The sequence below is a fragment of the Dendrobium catenatum genome, unplaced genomic scaffold (genome assembly GCF_001605985.2).
Source record: "Dendrobium catenatum unplaced genomic scaffold, ASM160598v2 fragScaff_scaffold_1116, whole genome shotgun sequence".
NCBI classification, from domain to species: Eukaryota; Viridiplantae; Streptophyta; class Magnoliopsida; order Asparagales; family Orchidaceae; genus Dendrobium; species Dendrobium catenatum.
In genome coordinates, this window is record NW_021319578.1 from 1,427,187 (window position 1) to 1,446,403 (window position 19,217).

The 19,217-nt window shown below is 34.9% G+C and overlaps 1 protein-coding gene across 3 annotated transcripts in view; it reads left to right on the top strand.

The window, feature by feature from the left end:
- Positions 1-652: 652 nt before the first annotated feature.
- The window catches only part of LOC110109768 (conserved oligomeric Golgi complex subunit 3), a 59,288-nt gene continuing 40,723 nt past the window's right edge, over positions 653-19,217 (top strand). For 2 of the 3 annotated variants that reach the window (XM_020840964.2, XM_028698603.1), the window contains exons 1-13: positions 653-1,089; positions 1,255-1,338; positions 1,402-1,503; positions 2,574-2,618; positions 2,719-2,793; positions 3,675-3,770; positions 7,928-8,005; positions 9,556-9,641; positions 9,722-9,788; positions 12,696-12,758; positions 12,848-12,949; positions 13,160-13,264; positions 13,372-13,464. In XM_020840964.2, the coding sequence (XP_020696623.1) occupies positions 1,018-1,089; positions 1,255-1,338; positions 1,402-1,503; positions 2,574-2,618; positions 2,719-2,793; positions 3,675-3,770; positions 7,928-8,005; positions 9,556-9,641; positions 9,722-9,788; positions 12,696-12,758; positions 12,848-12,949; positions 13,160-13,264; positions 13,372-13,464 (1,068 nt within the window). In that variant the 5' untranslated portion in view covers positions 653-1,017. The remainder of the gene's footprint in view (positions 1,090-1,254; positions 1,339-1,401; positions 1,504-2,573; positions 2,619-2,718; positions 2,794-3,674; positions 3,771-7,927; positions 8,006-9,555; positions 9,642-9,721; positions 9,789-12,695; positions 12,759-12,847; positions 12,950-13,159; positions 13,265-13,371; positions 13,465-19,217) is intronic. The other variant, XM_020840965.2, reaches the window with a different exon arrangement.

Here is a 19,217-nt window from a genome sequence, read left to right on the forward strand (position 1 = left end):
TGATCCTCATCACAAACTCTTTTGACACCAAAGAGATCTTCTTACCAAAACTTCCCTCAAGACAAATCTTGAATCCGGTGATACTAAGGTGCAAGTTTGTCAGAGCAACTGTGTGAAATCCCCTCCACACTCCCTTGAAACCCCCTCCAAGGATATTCTTTTTCTCAAACTCCACTATTTTCTCTCTCCTTTTTAAATTCTTTCTTCAAGTTTTCTAAAAAAGATCGAAGATACAATGGCTGCTAAAGACACTTACCAAGTACCTTGTCAAAGCTTAAATAAAGGGCTTAAAAAATCTTAAAAATTTAATTCAGTCGATAAAGATCATCCAAGACGATCCTGAGATCATTCTGTATGATTAATACAAAATAGCTCTTTCAACCAGTATGATCAGCATTGCCCTGTACGATCAGTTCAAGTGTTTGCACAGATCGTCAAGCAATATTATTCTTAAATCATCCGAGATGATTAATTCAATCAAAATGTTGTTCGTCCAGTACGAAACATGGGACAACCAAAATCATCACTATTGATCGTACAATATGATTTAGATCATATAGTAAAATCACAATATTAAAATTAAGTAGTTTCGATTGACTAATTATAGGATCAATTTATATAAAAAAAAAAAACACGCATGTATATGCTAAATTCTTTGATCATCTTTTATTTGCAGCTTCTGAATGGAAGAGTTCTCCTTTCCGGCGCAAATCCTTGACATCTGGATCCGAACTTCAGCATATTAGATTAGCATCCTTCCTTTCCGGCGAAGTCTCTTCCGGTAACTTAGTTCCAGCGACAAGTCCACTTCTTGCAAGCTTGTCGTCATTGTCACCGCTGGGTCCAACATCCTATAGTTTATCTCTGTGTTGAGCGAATTTAATTGCAGTTCGAACTCCTGCCTCCGCGCGGTAGGAGCTAGGCTTTCGACCGCGAGGCTACGGATCCGGACGCTTATATTTTCATTTCATTTCATTCTCCTCCTACCTAACGGTGCACGGTTGCCCCTAGTTCTTCATGGCTTCCGCTCCACTCCCGGGATCCGGAGCGGTCTTCCGTGGTTACAACTTTGCCAACACGTGGGAACAGGTGATATTTTGTTACAAAACCCTAGCTTTCGCGACGTCCACATTTTCAATTTCTCCAAAATCGCAACTATTTGCGTCTTACATTTCCTCATGCTATGGCTTACCATGGAATGCTGGATCTTGTTGTGGAATGGGAAGCTAATTTTGTTAGGTTATCTGTTTGCAGAATGCCCCTTTGACGGAGGAGCAGAAGGCTGCGGTAACATCGTTGTCCCTTGCTGTTGCTGAGCGCCCCTTTCCGCCTAATTTGGTTAGTGGTGAATTATTGGCTGTCATTTCTTAGAGGAGCGGGGATTAACTAGTTCCTTTGCAGGCCCAAGAGCAGAACTTGGGGAAGGATGGAAGTGCAGTGGTTTCACCTGGTGATGCCGTGAAAGAAGCTGGGATCAATGTGGTTCTGGTCAATACTCATCAGGTGAATTTATTTTAATTTTTAAATTTAACAAGACATCCTGGTTTTTCTTTGTGCTTTCTGCAATTTCAATTCACCTTTTAGTATTCAGTTTCTTTAGCGTATTTGATACACTTTGTAAGTGATTGGAATTTATCTTTTCATGGCATTTTTTGTCCAAAGCTGTGTCTAAAAGCGGATTAAGATTATCAAGTTTATGCCTTAGACTCTTAGCACATGGAAGAATACGCATTATTCACCAAAGAGGAGGTACTTCAGAATGAATGTTGTATTTGCCTTTCCCAAGTGAATTATCTCAATGTACAAGTTTGGTTTGTAGTTTTAGGTATAAAAATAAGATAACCAATCCCTCTAAAAAAGAAGAAAATTTATTCTTATAGCTATACAGGCTAGTTCGTATGAAGTTCTTTATGTTTTGTTTTGAAAGTTACGTACTTGGAAATGAGAAAAGGAGAGAGAGAAAAGATCTAAGATAGAAAGTGAAGACATATAGACTATGATTAAGAGATATTTTGCTGTAAAATTTTAGCATCCCATTATTCAAAAGAAATATAAAGAAACATAAAAACACTATTTTTAGAAATTGTTTAGAAGAGCGGAAGAAAAAAAAATTATGATCCCAAACTGCCTTTAGTTTTTGGTCTTTTACTCATTATACTTTCTAGCTATTTAGACTAATACATAAAACTCCCATTAAACATGTCTGTAATAATTTGTATTTTTCCAAATCATATAGTGGTAGGTTATGATTTTTAATCCTTCATAATTCATTCCTCTATAGTGCTATATTTGTTGTTGTTTATTTGTTCTTTTCTAGTTTTCCTCTTAAAGTCTACTAACCTTTTTAACTTGTTATCATTGATTTTAATTGTGATTTTAATAATGCTTTAACATCAAAGTACTATGTGTTTTGTTTTACTCTTTCAGAGTGGATGTTTTAGATTGATTAAATACCTGCTTTGTTGTTGTGACGACAATGCACATCAACTTTAATCTTCAAGAATAAATGAAATTTAGCATAAAAAGGGAAAAAAAAAAGAGAACCTACAATCACTTTGTTTATTCACATGCAGTTCTACAAGTGGTTCACAGATTTGGAGTCGGCCATGAAGTCAGAGGTCCGTTTTGATACCACCATCCCACTGTCAATTGAAGGGGAATTAAGAGACTTTTGTCATGATATATAATCACGGTACCGACTAATGATTTTAATGACAGACAGAGGAGAAATATCGTCTCTATGTGAACACATTGATGGAACATATTCAGATATGTGATGGAATACTTGAACAGGTTGGTTATGTTCTCTTTTAAAATTTTTCCTTTAATAGTTTTTTGTAATAATACTTGTTTCCATAATCTCTTTACTACTTTATGTGTTTGAGTTACCTAGCCAGAGTAAAATTGACCCCATTTCCAGTAGGAAAGAAAAATTGTCGATATCCTTCTATTGAAAGTCAAACTTGAGTATATTCCAATCCAAATGAAGTAGCATCAATAGCATAAAGTAACAATAGCAGGTGACAATGAGTTATACTAGTGGGATTAGTTACAACGACCAAATATAATTGGTTTGGCTCAAACACAAAACTTCACCAGCTGGACTATCTGCATAACTGTTCAAACGGACCATTTTCTTTCATTTAGTCAATTATGGGTACTTTGGATCAAACACATTAACATCTAAAAGGATGCTCGAATAACCTACAACTTTTTAATATGGTTTTGGATTCTGTAGAGACCTACTGGCTTTAAGTTTGTTCATTGATAGATATAGTCATAATTAAAGCCTAAAATAAACATCTAAAGGATTTGGTTTCTCAAGAAGTATGAGAGTCTCTCGTTTTTTCTTTTTAAGATAATAGTCTCAAGTCTCAACTGAGTCTTTAGTGATTAAATTTTTTTCTATTCAAAGCTCATTCTTTACCAAAGTAACATCTAATTATTTTCTCTTGTAGCCTATCTCCTTGAGATGTCTTTTTAAGATATGGTCCCGAACTTGATTCCCAATTAGACCAGTATGATGCTCATCTGACAGCTGACAACTTATTCTTTTATATATTTTTTTGCTTGAAGCATTCAAAGTGCTTGAGTTTTTCACATCAAAATTTCCTTAGATGAAATATATTTACTGTTTATGCTGGTGTTTGCTATGTTTCTTAAACCTTATGCAGGTGGATGAGACCCTTAATTTATTTAATGAATTACAAACGCTTCAACAATCTGTTGCTACAAAAACAAAGACATTGCATGATGCATGTGATCGGTTGGTATGTGATCCTGCCATTTTGCATGCTTTAATAAGATGTATTTTCTATCTCTTCTCTGATGGTTGCTTCTGCATTCAATAATATATATTTGTATGCTTTAAGAAACTAGTTTGTTAGACATTATAAAGACATTTCTAAAGTTCATTATCTGTATATTTTTCTTTCATTCTTTGTAGATAAAATCTAGTTACAAAATTACCTCTTGAAATATTTTGATTTTGATACTGTAGATTATTTTATCTTATAGTATCCCTTGATCTAGGATTACTAATGTTGGAAAATATGAGATTAAAAATATTGTTATAGGAAATCTTTAATTAGCCTGTTGACCATATATATGTTTCTATGCATGTTTTCATCCTATAATTGAAGATATTTTCTGCTTTATTTCTTGCATATTGGAAATATTTATTTATGACTTGAGTCACCATAAAACCATTAAAATTTTTTAATGGAAAACATATGAGTTTGTTTTCCTCGCTTTTTCACTCTATAGTTTTGAGCCATCTATTAAATCATGTTTATGTGACTATGAAGAAACTATAGGTATTTCTTTCTGATTTCCAAGAAGAATACTTCTCTTTTATGCTTTGCATTTTTATATATGTTCTATAGGTGTCATCCTTCCCTCCAACATGTTTATTCACGAATGATGGCTAACCCTAACATTCTCAACATTGCTTTTGCTTTCTCCTGAATTTGTTTGGTCACTAAGCTTTTGGCTTGTCATATTGTCCTCGTCACTTCCACGGGCATGATTTTTTTTTTTAGTGATAATTATTTTGAGTTCTTCTCTAGAATGCTCTACACTGCAGAATACTTCAAATTTTCACATAAATTCTCATCAAATCTAGCATGAAACTTCATAAAAATGGATTTATCCTCCATCAAAATTTCCAAGGTAATAATTTGCTTATAAAATTTCATTGCATATTTGATACGTCCTACAAAATTGGCTTGGTCATACATGAAGCTCAATGCACACTCGAATTGCAAGCTTCTAAAATTAAATTTAGGCCCCTAATTTCAACAAACTCATAGTCAAATTGATCAACTCGATGAGTCAAACCCAACAAATCCAAAGATGATCCAATGTGAGTCCAAATCTTCCCAGATCAACAGCTTGAAGAATAGTTGAAATTTTAGAATTTAATTGGAGGACCAAATGATCTCCAAATTTGACATGCTTTTAGTCAAATTGAGCGTCTTATTGAAATGAATTCAACAAGCTCAAGATCACTTAATTTGATAACATTAAGGCTAAATGTTGAACGGATGCTTGTAATCAAGGGAATAAATTTGGTCAATGGAGTGTTTTGAATTTTCTCCATATTTATAGGCATACCACTATCATAAATCTATAAATAAGCCATTCCTCTACATGAAAAAGATCTTTGGCTAAAGATTAAAGAGAACTACATGATTGAAGAATCCCGGAGCGTCACTCGAGCACCACCATTATTGGATTTGTACCTGGCTATCATCGTCGGCTCATAGTCCAACCTTTGTTGGAACTTCGTTGTTTGACCATCATCGGGGGAACTTTACCACCCAATCATCCCCATTATACTATCGCCCGACCGTCGCTGCTGGACCTTTGCTTCTTGACTACCATCGTCGACCTATCATCTGACAGTCGCTATTTAACCTTCAACATCTGACTGCTAACGTCAGACCACTGTTTAACTGTAGTTGTTTGACAACCGCCTGAATGCAAAGTTAAAATATTTATTTATTTGTGTGTTGGATCTTGGAGCAAAGTTATGATGTTTTACTCTCTCATTCTACTACCACGAATTTTCTAGCCCCCTTAATGCTGTTTGTGGGAGATAATCTCACTATATTAAGCACCACAAACACCCATTCAATGACTAATAAGAGTAACAATCACTACAATGGAGGCTTCTGCTCCAACACTCATTATTTCGAAAATTAGTCATGTACCAAGGATGTTAGGCCTCTTCCTTTTTTTTTTACTTCGACAAGTGTACATCTAGTCCATCCTTGGAAGATCGCATTTGCAATTTGGAGGAATGCCATAATTAAATCCTTCAACTTCTATTTATCTTTTAACTCGTTTAATTGCATGTGCATGTAGTATGTATTGTTAGAGTTAAAAATGAGAAAATGACCCAAATGGTCTCTCAACTCTTTGTAAGGGACCAAAATAGTCTCCAACTCCTTTGAGGGACAAATTTGGTTCCCCAACTATTTAAAACGAGATTTTTTTTGTCATATCAGTTAATAGTAAAGTTAATGGTTTTAAATATAAGGGTATTATAGTAATTTTTTATTAAACATTTATTAAATATAATTTTCAAGTAAATATAATTTTTTTAGATATATTAAATGTTTTTTTAATAAAAAAAATTAATAATAATTTTATTTTTAATTTAAAAAATTTAGTCATATTTTATAAAATATGATTGGTGAAAATATATGTGATTAAGTTGAAAATAACATATATTTGTATTTTATTTTTCTAAATTAATAAATATCATATTTTATAAAATATGATTAAAAAATTTTAAATTAAAATTAAAATAATAATTATTGTTTATTAATGATAAAAAATTATAATTAATTGAAAATTATATTTAATAAATATTTAATTAGAAATGACTAAAATACCCTAACATTTAATAACATTAACTCCAACATTTGACGTTAGGACAAAACATATTTCATTTTAAAGAGTCGAGGGATCAAATTAGTCTCTCATAAGAGTTAAATACTACTTTTGCTCCCTCAAAAAGAGTTGAGGGACCATTTTGGTCCTTTTCTCATTTAAAAATTAATGAGTGAAAGAAAAAGCAAAAAAAAAAAAAGTTATTGCAATATCACTACATTAAAAATTATATATTTATTTGTCTTTTTTTTTTCAAAAGGGAATTTGAAGTTGAACTATTAGACATTTATACTTTTATTATTTTTGGACTTTACTTTAAATTTTTTTGCATATTACTTTCTATAAGTGTATAATCACTATATTTTTCTTATTTGGAATATAATGAATATGGTTATTTATTCCTTATGAAATTGGAAACTGTTTTTTGAAAGCAATATAGATAGAATATATGATAAAAATTAGTTGTCTTAAATAACCATATATACTAACAATATTATATATTTTTGTCACAATTTATTTTATTTTATCACATAGGAAAAGTCAAATCACCAAAAATTATTGACATTCGTATGCCTTACTGTTCCAAAAGAATCTCATGGGTGTACATAAGGACCAAAGAGATTTTTGGGTACAATAAAAATCTAAATAAGGTGCCATGATAAATTTATAAAAGGGTCACAATATAAAATTGGGATTAACTATTGATATTCTTTGAATTCTTTGTATATTTCATTCATGCATATAACTTTATTCGTAGAATTATAATTTTAAAATTCTAATGTACAAGCAATTGAGTTATTTTTTAAAAAATTGAAAGATTAGGATTTTATGTCAAAGAATCGTAAGTCATTTTTATAACACCAAGAATTCTTTATCCCAATACGTGGGGTTAGGTACATGAATCCATTTTCTCTATTGTGTCCTATTCAAAGTCAAATTCTTATTTAAACCTAATTAAAAATTAATAATTTTTAATAGTTTCTAACCAAATCTTTTTAAGTCTACCTCTACCTTTCTTAACACTGGCCGGATTTAATACATTTACTCTCCAAACAAGATCATCGGAAGACTGACATTTATGTGCCAAACCATCTAAGATGACTCTCTCTAATCTTATTTGCGGCTGGAGCTACTTCAACCTTTTAAACACATATACTCATTCAACATTCTATCTCTTAGTGTAAAGCCACTTATCTACCCGAAGATTCTCATCTCTGCAACGTTGTTATATATAAGAAAAAAATATATTTACTAAATTAAACTGATTTTTTCCATGCCAGTTTCTTTTTGAGTTTTTTATTGTTAAACTATAAAAGAGATGAAGTTTTAGTCCATATTGTTGCAATAATATCCATAATTTATGAAACCCTTGACTATAAATATTTTTTCAGAATGATAAACCTTAGTTAGACGATTTTATCATGGTCTTTATTTTTAGAAATGTCTAATAAATATAACAGCTCATTGAAATGTTTGCTCAGTTTGATTATTTCGATTTCTACTTTGACTTTTATTTACTTAATTGCAGCTTCTGGAAAAGCAACGCTTGATAGATTTTGCTGAAGCTCTTCGGAGTAAGCTGAACTATTTTGATGAATTGGAGAACGTAAGTTTCAGTTGCTATTTCCCATATAACATCGTATTTATATCCTCAAACATTCCAATTTAACCATATATTGATGGATTTCTTTCCAAATGAAAACCCTGACTGGTAACTTCCAAAAATTTTGTAGTCTTGTGGTAATTCCCTATTATTCTAGAGATACAAATTGCAAAGCATAGGATATAAATCAAACATATAAGTTACTTACAACGTTATTTTGAAGAAAAACTTGTAAAGTAACGGTCGATTTCCAATGATAAGCAGTGAAACTAGAACTCTTCAGTATTACGATCATCATTTTCTTTTTGCTATTGTTGCTTCTTAGGTTTTGCATTCTTGTTGCAATGGTGCATTGGCTTAAAGGATCTAAACTAAGCTTAGGCTTGGAAATTAGAATGCTGATTTTTTACTGATCATACATGTATTTGCTTTTTTGTCACATGGCTTGATTATTTAAATATGGTACACTACTTGGAGCCTTATTAGAAACATTATATTATTCCTGGTTTAAAAATTTTCAAATGCATGAGTAGGCTAACTCTAATTCATGCCTGCTCTTTTGTTATTTAATTTTCTGAATGCAAGCTGTCAACATGATAATTTGTACTGTTCAATTGAATCTAGTTTGCAGATCTTTCCTTTTCCATAATTGTTTTTAATGAAGTAGAATTACATTTTTAGGCAAACGATTTTCTGCTAGATTTGTTCAAATATCTATAAATACAGCTCTGTTCTTTTATTAGCTTTTATTAGTGGCTAGGTTATCTTAGTACTGAATTTCCATACTGCCTGGCTAGCATTTAGGGGCAAATTCCTGAAAAAATGAATCGGTTTCTATAATAGAACAACTGAGAACTGGTAAATGCTTAAAACAACAGGTGATTTTCTCATGATCTTTCCTTGTTTTTTACTGCTCTAGAGTTGTATTTTAGTAGAGGTCTTTTACTTTTTTAAACAGGATTTGTTTTGATTAACTCATTCTTTATCTAACGAAGGTCCTGATTTGTTTTGTGCAAAGTTTTTGTTCTCCAAAAGGACTTGGAGATTTATCTCGCTGATTAAAGGGATCTTTAAAGGAAATTCTTATTTCCATCATTAAATGAATTTCTTGTTTCGCTATGATTTATTGAAAAATTTCTTGATGACACTAGGCGTTCTCCATATCTAATGTAAAGGTTGTTGAACGATTTCAAATTATTCTTGGTGCATCAAGTTAGTTATTTTGGGAGAGGTAAAAGATTGAAAGACAAAGACTAGGCAAGAAATTAAACAGTACGCACAGCTGAACAGTTCTCCGCCCTTCATTCTAATACTGGATTCTTTTTAAATGTTATCTTGTTGATGGTGAGCTTTTCCCCAAGATTTCAAATTGAAAAGAATTCAGTTGAACCTTTTAGGAAACTCAAATTTGTAAAACCCTGATAAATATAAGGATCTTAAAGCAAAATTCCTCACCATGTATCTTAATTGATTTTTGATGAATATTTTGTCCTGATTTATCTATTTTCTATTAAACTTTTTCTCATTCATTTTTAATTTTCCACATATTGCAGGCTTCTTCCAATTTCTATTCACCAAACTTGAGTATTGGGAATGGGCAGTTTCTTCCTTTGCTGAAACGCCTTGATGACTGCATATCGTACGTAATCCCTTATTATGTTTGAAACTCGTCCCTTGGAAGTTACAACTTTGATTGAGTCACTGATTTTATGAGCTTAGGTATGTTGAAAGCAATCCACAATATGCAGAATCGGCAGTGTACCTAGTGAAGTTTCGACAGCTTCAGGTACTTTATTGTTTGATTTTAAGCCTACTAATGTTGATTGTTTAATATCCATGTAATGTATATGAATTCCTGGGAAAATGTTTCTCTTTCAATAAGAAGTTAGAAGAAAATTCAATTTTGAAATGTGGATCACTATCCAGTATACTGTTATGATGTGGAACGAACATGCGAATGAAGAAGAATTGCCTTTGAGAAATTAATAAGAGCGATGGAATTTATCTTGCTAATAATTAACTCGTTGCTTGCTCAAGATTGAGTTAAGAATTTGAGGTTGAGAGATTTAGCAACGGCAATAGATCACATGTAGAGATTACGGTAACTTGCAAAATAACTACTAAATATTTTAAGTAATGCAAATAGCTAAGAATAACAAAGCCCCAAATTTAAGATCTAGATCATTCACCTTGAGGTCCGTCACTTGTTTTGAAAGTGGTGGCTAGCAGAGGAGAATCGTAAGTAGGCTTAGCGATGCTACTAGTAGACAAGTGATCTTGAGAGGACTCGTCGCCGGGAAAGAAGCCGGATGTGGAGGAGCGGGTGGGTGGCCGTCAATGATCCACTCGGAGTCAGGACGTTGTTTGTCGATGACGATTATGAGAGTCGGTAGGATCCGATCCAAGTAGGCTCCAACGGTATCGTCGTCGGAATCAAATCCTGCGTCGAAGAACGGCGATCGTTGGATATCGAGGTTGCCGTGAGCGTCGAACACAAGTCCCCATTCAAATTCGGGGTCCGCCATGCATTCTTGCCTAGGGTTGAAGGAGTCCCTGAGAGGAAAAAGGAGGTGACCGGTCTTGGGGTGGTGAAGGGAGAAGGAAAAGAGATGTTATTTAGTGGGAGGGAAGAAAGCTGGAATCTGATTTCAGTTTTAATTTAGAGGAAATAGGGAAGCTTTGTTTTCAAATCTCAGATTTGAAATCTGAAATAAAAAATTGAAATCCCGTGATAGATGGGGAGGTATTTAGGAGACATTTAATTATTGATTAAGTGTGGATTGGAGAGAGAAAAGAGGAGGAGGTGGCCGGCCCCATGGAGAGAGGAGAGCAATCAAAATAGTGACGTGGCCTCTCTTGATAAGCTTCCGGAATTAACAAATCTGAGACTTGATTCTCAGATTCATTACACAGGAAAATTTCCTAAATGGCTTTAGCTTCTAGCCGTTGGGAATTTCACGTTAAATGAAAAGAAATAAAAACAGGCCAAATTTCCTAATAGAAGGAGATGCATAATAGGAAAGAAATTAAAGCCTTGGCATGGGATTTCAAATTTTGAAAACAGGTGGGCGGATTGGATTGGCCGGTGTGGATCTGGCCGGCGGGTGGCCGGCCGGTGGTGGCTGTTTTTCTGACCGGCGAAATAGGAAGGGAGGTGCAAGGTGGCCGGCGGCTTAGGGTTGCTTGGAGCAAATGGCGGCAAGGACAAGGAGGAAAAGAGATGGAAGCTTCTGAAGATTTGACGACTACTAATTTACTAACCTCAAATGTCTTCTCGTTGAATTTCCACAAGATTAGTTAGCACTCAGCTCCTCGGATAGCCATGGATGGTTGGATGTCCGCATCACACTAAGAGATCGAGGAGGGTGAAGAACTCACCAAGAGATCTTCTTGAACTCACAAAGAGAACACATAATGGTAAATTTTCATTTCATCAAAAGCTAAACTATTACATGAGAAAATGGCCATATAAATAGGCCTCAAAATGACAACGAAAGTAAAGTACTAAAATGCCCCTTGGGCTACAATAACTATCAAATACCCATAAGGGCAAAAACGGAAAAACATGAAATAAAAATAGATTACTACATAAAATGATGAAAATATAGATCATGATCGTGGCCGTCGATCTCCGGCATCTCCTGGAGGTACATGTGTCAAAATCGCTGCTGATGTCCCCATCATGTTAACTCTTCTTTTTAAAGATTTTCATGATTAGGAACCTATAGATAATTAGTATGGCTCTTGCACAAAGATTGGCTCTCATAATTTAGAAATGGTTTGTAATTGAACATGACATCCTTGCATTGTTAGATGAAATTAATCTCAATGGATTAAAAAAAAGTAGATTAAATGTAAACATGGATAGACACAAATGAATAGATAATGAGGTTTCACATAGTTGTAGAAGGCCAATAATGTTAAATTTATTTTTTAAGAATTGAGATAATCCATTATACTTAAGACTTGTTTTTATTGTTTGTATCACTGAGGGAAGGAGTTATTAATAGGCTAATAATGTCCCTTAGGGTGGGACGGATAAAGTTGTATAAGGCTAATAATGTTCCCAAAAAATTGGTGTGTCTAATAATGTTGCGTATGTTTTTTAGGAGGGATTAGTAAATAGCCCTCCATGTAAGCTTCAAGTGCATCGGGCTCCTCTCTACTGTTTATTCAAATTTTTGGAGGAGGGAGGGTTTGATAATAGCAAATCTTTTCTTTAAATGCCAATAATGGTTCCATGCTGTGAACACTTATGTGTGTATATGGTATGTTCTTCGCCAAACTAAAAATCACCTCTTCTTAAGGTTTTGTTTAATGGGATTGTTACTAGTTAGCTTTTCTATCCATCCAACAGGCGACACAAACCTCTCATAGTAAAATTCCCAGCACGCACCACCTGCTATATGAAGTAGAGTGCCCTGTTTAATTGTTGAAACTTTGCAGCAGAGAATATTCTGGTCTTCTTGATGTTTTCCTCTCATGCATCATTAATGTTATTTCCATTTAAAATTGACGCTTGTGTCATCTTGTGTGTTATCAGCTTGCCTAGCAGGTTAATGTGCATCCATTGTCTCTGCATTGAGGTTTTATGTTTCTTGTTCTTGCTATATCCAAATAATGGATATTTTTATATAGGTCGGACTATGATGCTAGACTAACTGCTTTTTTATTTTTTATTTTTGCACTCTAGTCCCGTGCATTAGGTATGATAAGATCCCATGTACTTTCAATTCTCAAAAGTGCTGATGCCCAGGTGATGTTACAAAAGTGCTGATCCCATGTCTAGTCTTGTAATGTTGGCCTGGAGTCCATGTTTATTATTATCCTTTGTTGTTTATGCAGGTTCAAGCTGCTATTCGAGGTAGTGGTTCTAATAAAGCATCTGTAGCAGAAGGAGTTGAAGAATCTGTTATTTATGTACGTTTTAAAGCAGCAGCTAGTGAGGTACTGGTTCACCTTTTGCTCTTTCCTTCGCCAGTTTGTTAAAGCCAAGGTGTGATGGTGGTTAAACCAATTCATTTTTTTTTTTGCGTGGATTTTAACTATTAAGTAACTTGATGAAAGTTTTCAGTATGGAAAGAGTGGAATCTACGTTATAAAGGCATGAAATTCTCTGTTTACTCGTCTTGCTGACTTGTTTGTGTATACTTGCAGCTCAAACCTATTTTAGAGGAAATCGAAAGTAGGTCTTCAAGGAAGGAATATGCTCATATTTTAACAGATTGCCACAAAATGTATTGCGAACAGAGACTATCCTTGGTGGGTTGATGTAAATTGCCACTATTTCACTCTTTTACTGGTCATTGACTGCCATCTTTATAGTTCACCTATGATGCTTTATAGCAAATAATGACAATTTTATTTAGGTAAAAAGTATAGTGCATCAGAGGATATCGGAATTTGCTAAGAAGGAGGCCTTGCCCTCATTGACTAGATCTGGATGTGCATATCTAATGCAGGTAAGTTATAATTATTTTATTTGATGTGAACCCATATTATTTCAAACTTGTCATGTAATAATGGTGCATGTTTGTCACTCACATGATTTATGGAGGTCATAGTTATAAAATCAATTTATGATACTTTAGCCAATTGATATGTTAAGGGGAGATGGAAAACAAAGTTTTGCCAGAAAATACTTTCTTCTATTGTTGCCCAGTAGCATCAATGATTGATAAGAGACAGCGGCACAAAATGGTACATGATAGGCTTGGTATATGATCAAATGCCTATCCACTATCACTGATACTTGATAACAATGAGATATGTGTCTAAATGCTTGTCATTAGTTCGTATGTATTTGTGTTTCTATTGGTATCCATGAGATGTGCCAATTTGGGTAGTAACTTGGTGTTTGCCAACATATATTGGGATTTGTGTTTTACTCAAGTAGAACATCATGTGGTAATATTAAGAAAGCATGGCCTAGTGATTGGCCACAAGCGTGTACTACTAACAGTTTGGTGCTTTTCTACACAGTTTAGCCGAAGTGGCATTATAATATCATTTGTGTCAAAGGTAGCAAAGGAGTTTCTCTTTCAAGACTACTCACACAAAGCAAGCGAAACCGAAAAGTCCTAAAATTTATAATTAGGTTGTGTAATTAAAAAAAATCGAAGTAAAATAAGGCGGCGCCTTGGGGTGTATGCCTCGAATGCCTTTTGTAAACGATGATGGTTACAATTAGTTCAATGATCTATTAAATACATCAGTGGATTTACAATTGCAACATGTATTTGATTGTATTGAATCCAAATTTGCACATAGGTTAAAATTTATTCATGACTTGCGCCTATTCTTGAGCAAGAGTTGTAACTTGATTTTGAAGTTGAAATTGAAATCAATTATAAAGAGATTAAACCTATAGTTATCTATGAACCTAAATTAGAACTTTAATCTGATCTTGATTGTAGGTTTGGACTGAATAGAACTTGTGTTTATTCTTACGTGTTCCCATAAAAACTGCTAAATATGTTTTTGAGCTTCTTTGTGAGATTAAATCTACTCCTAATGTGAATCTGAATATATTGTACTTGTTGTAATTGGAGAGTTGAAGGATAATGGGTTGGAGAGAATGCTAAGAAGATTGATAGTTTAGGATTTAAACTTTGGTATTCTGGTAGAAGTCGTATCAGAAATAGTATATGTGTGATTTTAGATAAGAATTTGAAGCATAATACTATAAAAATTGATAGAATTGGAGATAAAAATTATTGTTTTGAAGATTATTAATATTATAAGTGCTTATGCTTCTCAAGTAGGTTTGAATATGTGTTTAAAATTAAAATTTTGGAATAACTTAGAAGAATTAATTCAAAAGATTTCTCTTGAAGAAATAATTTTTATTGGAGGAGATTTAAATGGACATGTTGCTTCTCACGCTCGCCGGGGCCCATGCGAGTTTCATGATTGCACTCATCATCCCTTGTGTACCTATGTGTATAAAAACTACGATGTATGTGCGGGGGCATTTTGGACATTTGACGGGTCTTCTATGACAGCTCGTAGAAGTTTTCATCTGTTATAGCCTCCTTATACTTCGCCGTAAACAATATGATGAATGTATGAGTGTATGCCTATATTTGCAAAGAATCCATCACTTCTACATCATTTCTATCAATGTTACTTGTGAGTGAATTGCCAGTTCCATTTGTATTGATTTCAAGCATGCCATAACATTCAATATGTACTGCTTGTTAGTTGGACCATTGCATGCATTTTCAGTATTCTGTGAGCAAGTTGCTTTGAACGTAGATCTCCTAGCATCATCTTCGTTGTAGATGACATTTTTGCATATTATAGCTGATTTATAGACACTTTTATTTGCTACATACCATATGGTGTTCGCTTGCAATGGATCGATGTATCTACTCAATATTGAAGGACGATTGATTGTAATAATGTTGTAGCATTCGTTGCCTTATGTTACGACAGCTTATAGATGACAAGTATCATGATAAATCCACCATCCTTGTTAGCAGGTGTTAGTGTTCATCATATGCTACAATGTATGTATTATCCTCTTCCACTACAGGAAATTCAGGTAGTACCGGCGGTTTGGAAATACAACGGCGGCTTTTCGGCGGTTGTCGAGCCGCCGGTAAAAACGACGTCGGTAACCGTTGCCGGCGGTGTTTTACTGGAGGTTTATTTCCCCGACGGCTTTCCGGCGGACAAAGCCGCCGATTATCGACGGAATTATTGCCAGCGATGTTCCGGCCGTCAAACCGCCGGCAAAATCTACCGCCGGTTAGCCGCCGAGTCGTGCCGACGTAATTGCCGGCGGTTGTAGCGGACGACATCTCGACGAATAACAGCCGGCAACCGCCGAGTCGTGCCGACGGCATTGCCAGCGGTCATAGCCGCCAGCGTGTCGCTGAACAACCGCCGGCCAGCTCCGGTAATCCGCCGGTATTATACCGGCAGTTAAAATAGATTTCCAGCGGCGTCAATCAGCCGTCCGATATCGTGATTTCCGGTCGCCAAACCGCGGTTTGCAAATATCTAGTGACAACATATAATCACCAAAAAGCATATAAAAAAAGCTCACCTCGGAGGCGGCGTCGCGCACGGGATCCGGCCGGTCTGTTCGTCGGCGGCCTTGCAGTTGGAGTTCGAGGGCCGGCGGTGTGGGGTCGGCGGCCAGAGACAGGTCGTCAGCGGTTGTTGTCAAGCCGCTCGGTCGCGCGAGAGGTGGGCGGAGGCGACGAGGGAGCAAAGGCCGAAGAGAGAGAACGAAGAAGATGAAATGAAATGGGAGGCTCGGGCTGTTTCATTTTAGGGCTTTTATTGGCGGCTTTCCGGTGGCTCAAGCCGCCGGTATTGAAATGACTTAACACCGGCGGTTTTAGCCGTCGGTATACCGCCGGTCATATTTAAATCCGGCGGTTAACCCGGCGGTGTTATGACCGTCGGTAATTCTGGCGGCCTATGCTTGAATAATCGCCGGGTAGGCTACTGGTATTAACCGGCGGCGAAACTGCCGGCTATACCACCGTTATTACCGGAGGCTACACAAACGCCGGTCTAGGCCGTCGGTAATAGCAGAATTTCCTGTAGTGTTCTTTGCACATTACTCATCGTATTCACCGATAACTCCCTTCATTAGTGCTCTTACCTGGACGTAGAAAATATTGCTACATCTTACATGACTGTTGTATTGACCGTATTAAATTCAGCTTTGTTATTCATAAGGTAATGTTACACATTCATGATTACCCTTATCAATTTCATTGCTTGCAAGCTCGGGTACATTTGATTGTTGCATATAAATGAGCCTTGTTGAATTCTACAAGTCTTCCACTGTTATATGAGGATGACTCAAATCTTGTTATGAGTTTGCTTGACAACTTTTACATTCTGATTGCAGTGACAATTCCCTTAATGTCCACTAAAGAAATTTTATATTGTTAACCATGAACATGTTGTTATATGTCCATTTGTTCCTTGTTGATGATTGCTTGCAAGTTCCTCTTGAAGCTTTGGTTATTACAAGCATCATATCCATTCATCGGTGTTTATTTGAAAGCCCTGAGATTTGATTCGCCATGAGTTTTTACTTGCTTGCATATAGACTCCATTTGCAACTTCTTTGTCTTCAAAGATAGTTTATGATGAGTTTGATATCATTATTCATTTGTATTTCAATTGAAATAGTCATTTTATAGCCTTCATTAGGAATTTGGTACAATGATTCAGACTAAACTCTTTACTGATTGCCCATCTTTATATTTTGTCCAAGTTCAAAGTCATGTCCACTTAATGTATAAATCAAGTTCAAATTTGAGTCCAAGTTTTTGTAGTCAAGTTTTAATTCAAGTTTTCATTTAGTTCAGTCGATGTTCCAACCAAATTCAGTTCCAATTCATGTCCTTGCTTGAGTTTAAGTAGCAAGCTCAAGTTGTATGTCCCCTGTAGTCCTTTGTTGCAAGTCCAAGTTCGTATTCAATATCATTTTACTTAGGTTCAAATATTTTATAGTTCATTTTGTGTCCAAATGCAAAGCCAAATAGTCTCGTGTTCACCTAAAATTTCGGCAGCCTCCCGACATCTCCCCTTTTTAGGGGAAAAACCAAGAGACCTTCCCCTCGTTGCTACTTGAGCGCTTCAAGTAGGTGTCAAATGACACCGCGACCGCAAATTCTTCAATCCCCGCCCGCTACATGAGCGTTTAAGGGTCTTCATGTACTTGTTTCAAAGACGACAGTTTTCTTTCCCCTCTCTACACTACGTGAGCGTTTGGAGGTACGTAATTTTTGTCCCTGTTACGCTACTTGAGCACTCCAAGGCTTACCCGCCTCGTCGCTAGTGTCACACCGGTTTCCCTTCCTACTACGCTACGTGAGCGCGTAGGGGGTTTGCCGGCTCGTCGCTAGCGTCGAGAGTGAGATTTTTTAAGTTAGAAATTATACCTTTGCAACCGATGGCGGGGATGGTGGTGTAAATGCACAAAAATATTTCTCTATTTTTTTGTATTTCTCATGACATGAATTCCTTAAAAATTTGTGTTTGGACATGGTGGTAGAGAGGTAGATGATTTTAACAGCATCCAAGGTGGCCATGGGTTTGGAACAACAAATAAAGGTGGTAAGACTATATTAAATTTTTCTTTAGCTTATGATTTCTTAATAGCTAATATCTTATTTAAGAAAAAAGATGAGCATCTTATCACTTGTAAAAATGGATGTAGTAAAACGCAAATTGATTATTTTCTTATAAGAAAATTAGATCGTTTAGATTGCAAAGATTGAAAAGTTATTCCGAGTGAAAATTTATGTTCCCAATATTGATTATTAGTTTTGGACTTTAAGATAAAGGGGCAAAAAATAAAAAATAAAGTAAAACGATTTTTTAGGATTAGATGAGGGAATTTAAATAATATTAACTAAAGTATTTTTGAGAGTAAAATTTTAGATCTTAAGATTCTGTCTGTGCATGAGGATGTCCATATTATATGGGAAAAAGTGACTTGTGATATTAAGAATATTACAAAAGATGTGCTTGGAGTTTCGAAGGGAAAAGCTCATAATAGTGAAATACTTTGTGGTGGAATCCAAATGTACAAGAAAAAATTAAAAATAAGAAGAATATTTGTTATAAAAATTGGTTTATATATAAAAATTCTGATAATTGGAAAAACTATAAAGAGGCTCGTAAGGAACCTAAGAAAGCTATTTGCGATGCAAAGAGCTTAGTTTTTAATGATTTATATAATAGATTAGATACTAAAAAGGGAGAAAGATATATGTATAAGCTAGTCAAACAGAGAGATAGGAGTAGTAAGGATTTAGTTCAAGTGAAGTGTATTAAGGATGAAAATCAAAAAGTACTATTCTTAGAATATGATATTCAACAAAGATGGATGAGATATTTTGCTAAACCTTTTAATGAAGAATGTGAAAATACGATTGACTTTAGTGACTTTATCACCCTAAATGAAAATAAAGATTTTATTTTTATCGACATATAAGTAAAATCGAAATTAGAGTGGCTTCAAAGAAAATGAAGTGTGAAAAAGCTGTTGGACCTAATGATATTCCAATAGAGATGTGGACATGCTTAGGAGATGAAGGAATTTCTTGGCTTACTAAACTTTTTAATACTGTTTTGAAGGCTAAAAAGATACAAGATCAGTGGAGAATGAGTGTGTTAATTTCTATTTTTAAGAATAAAGGTGATGCACAGGAGTGTGTGAATTATAGAGGAATTAAGT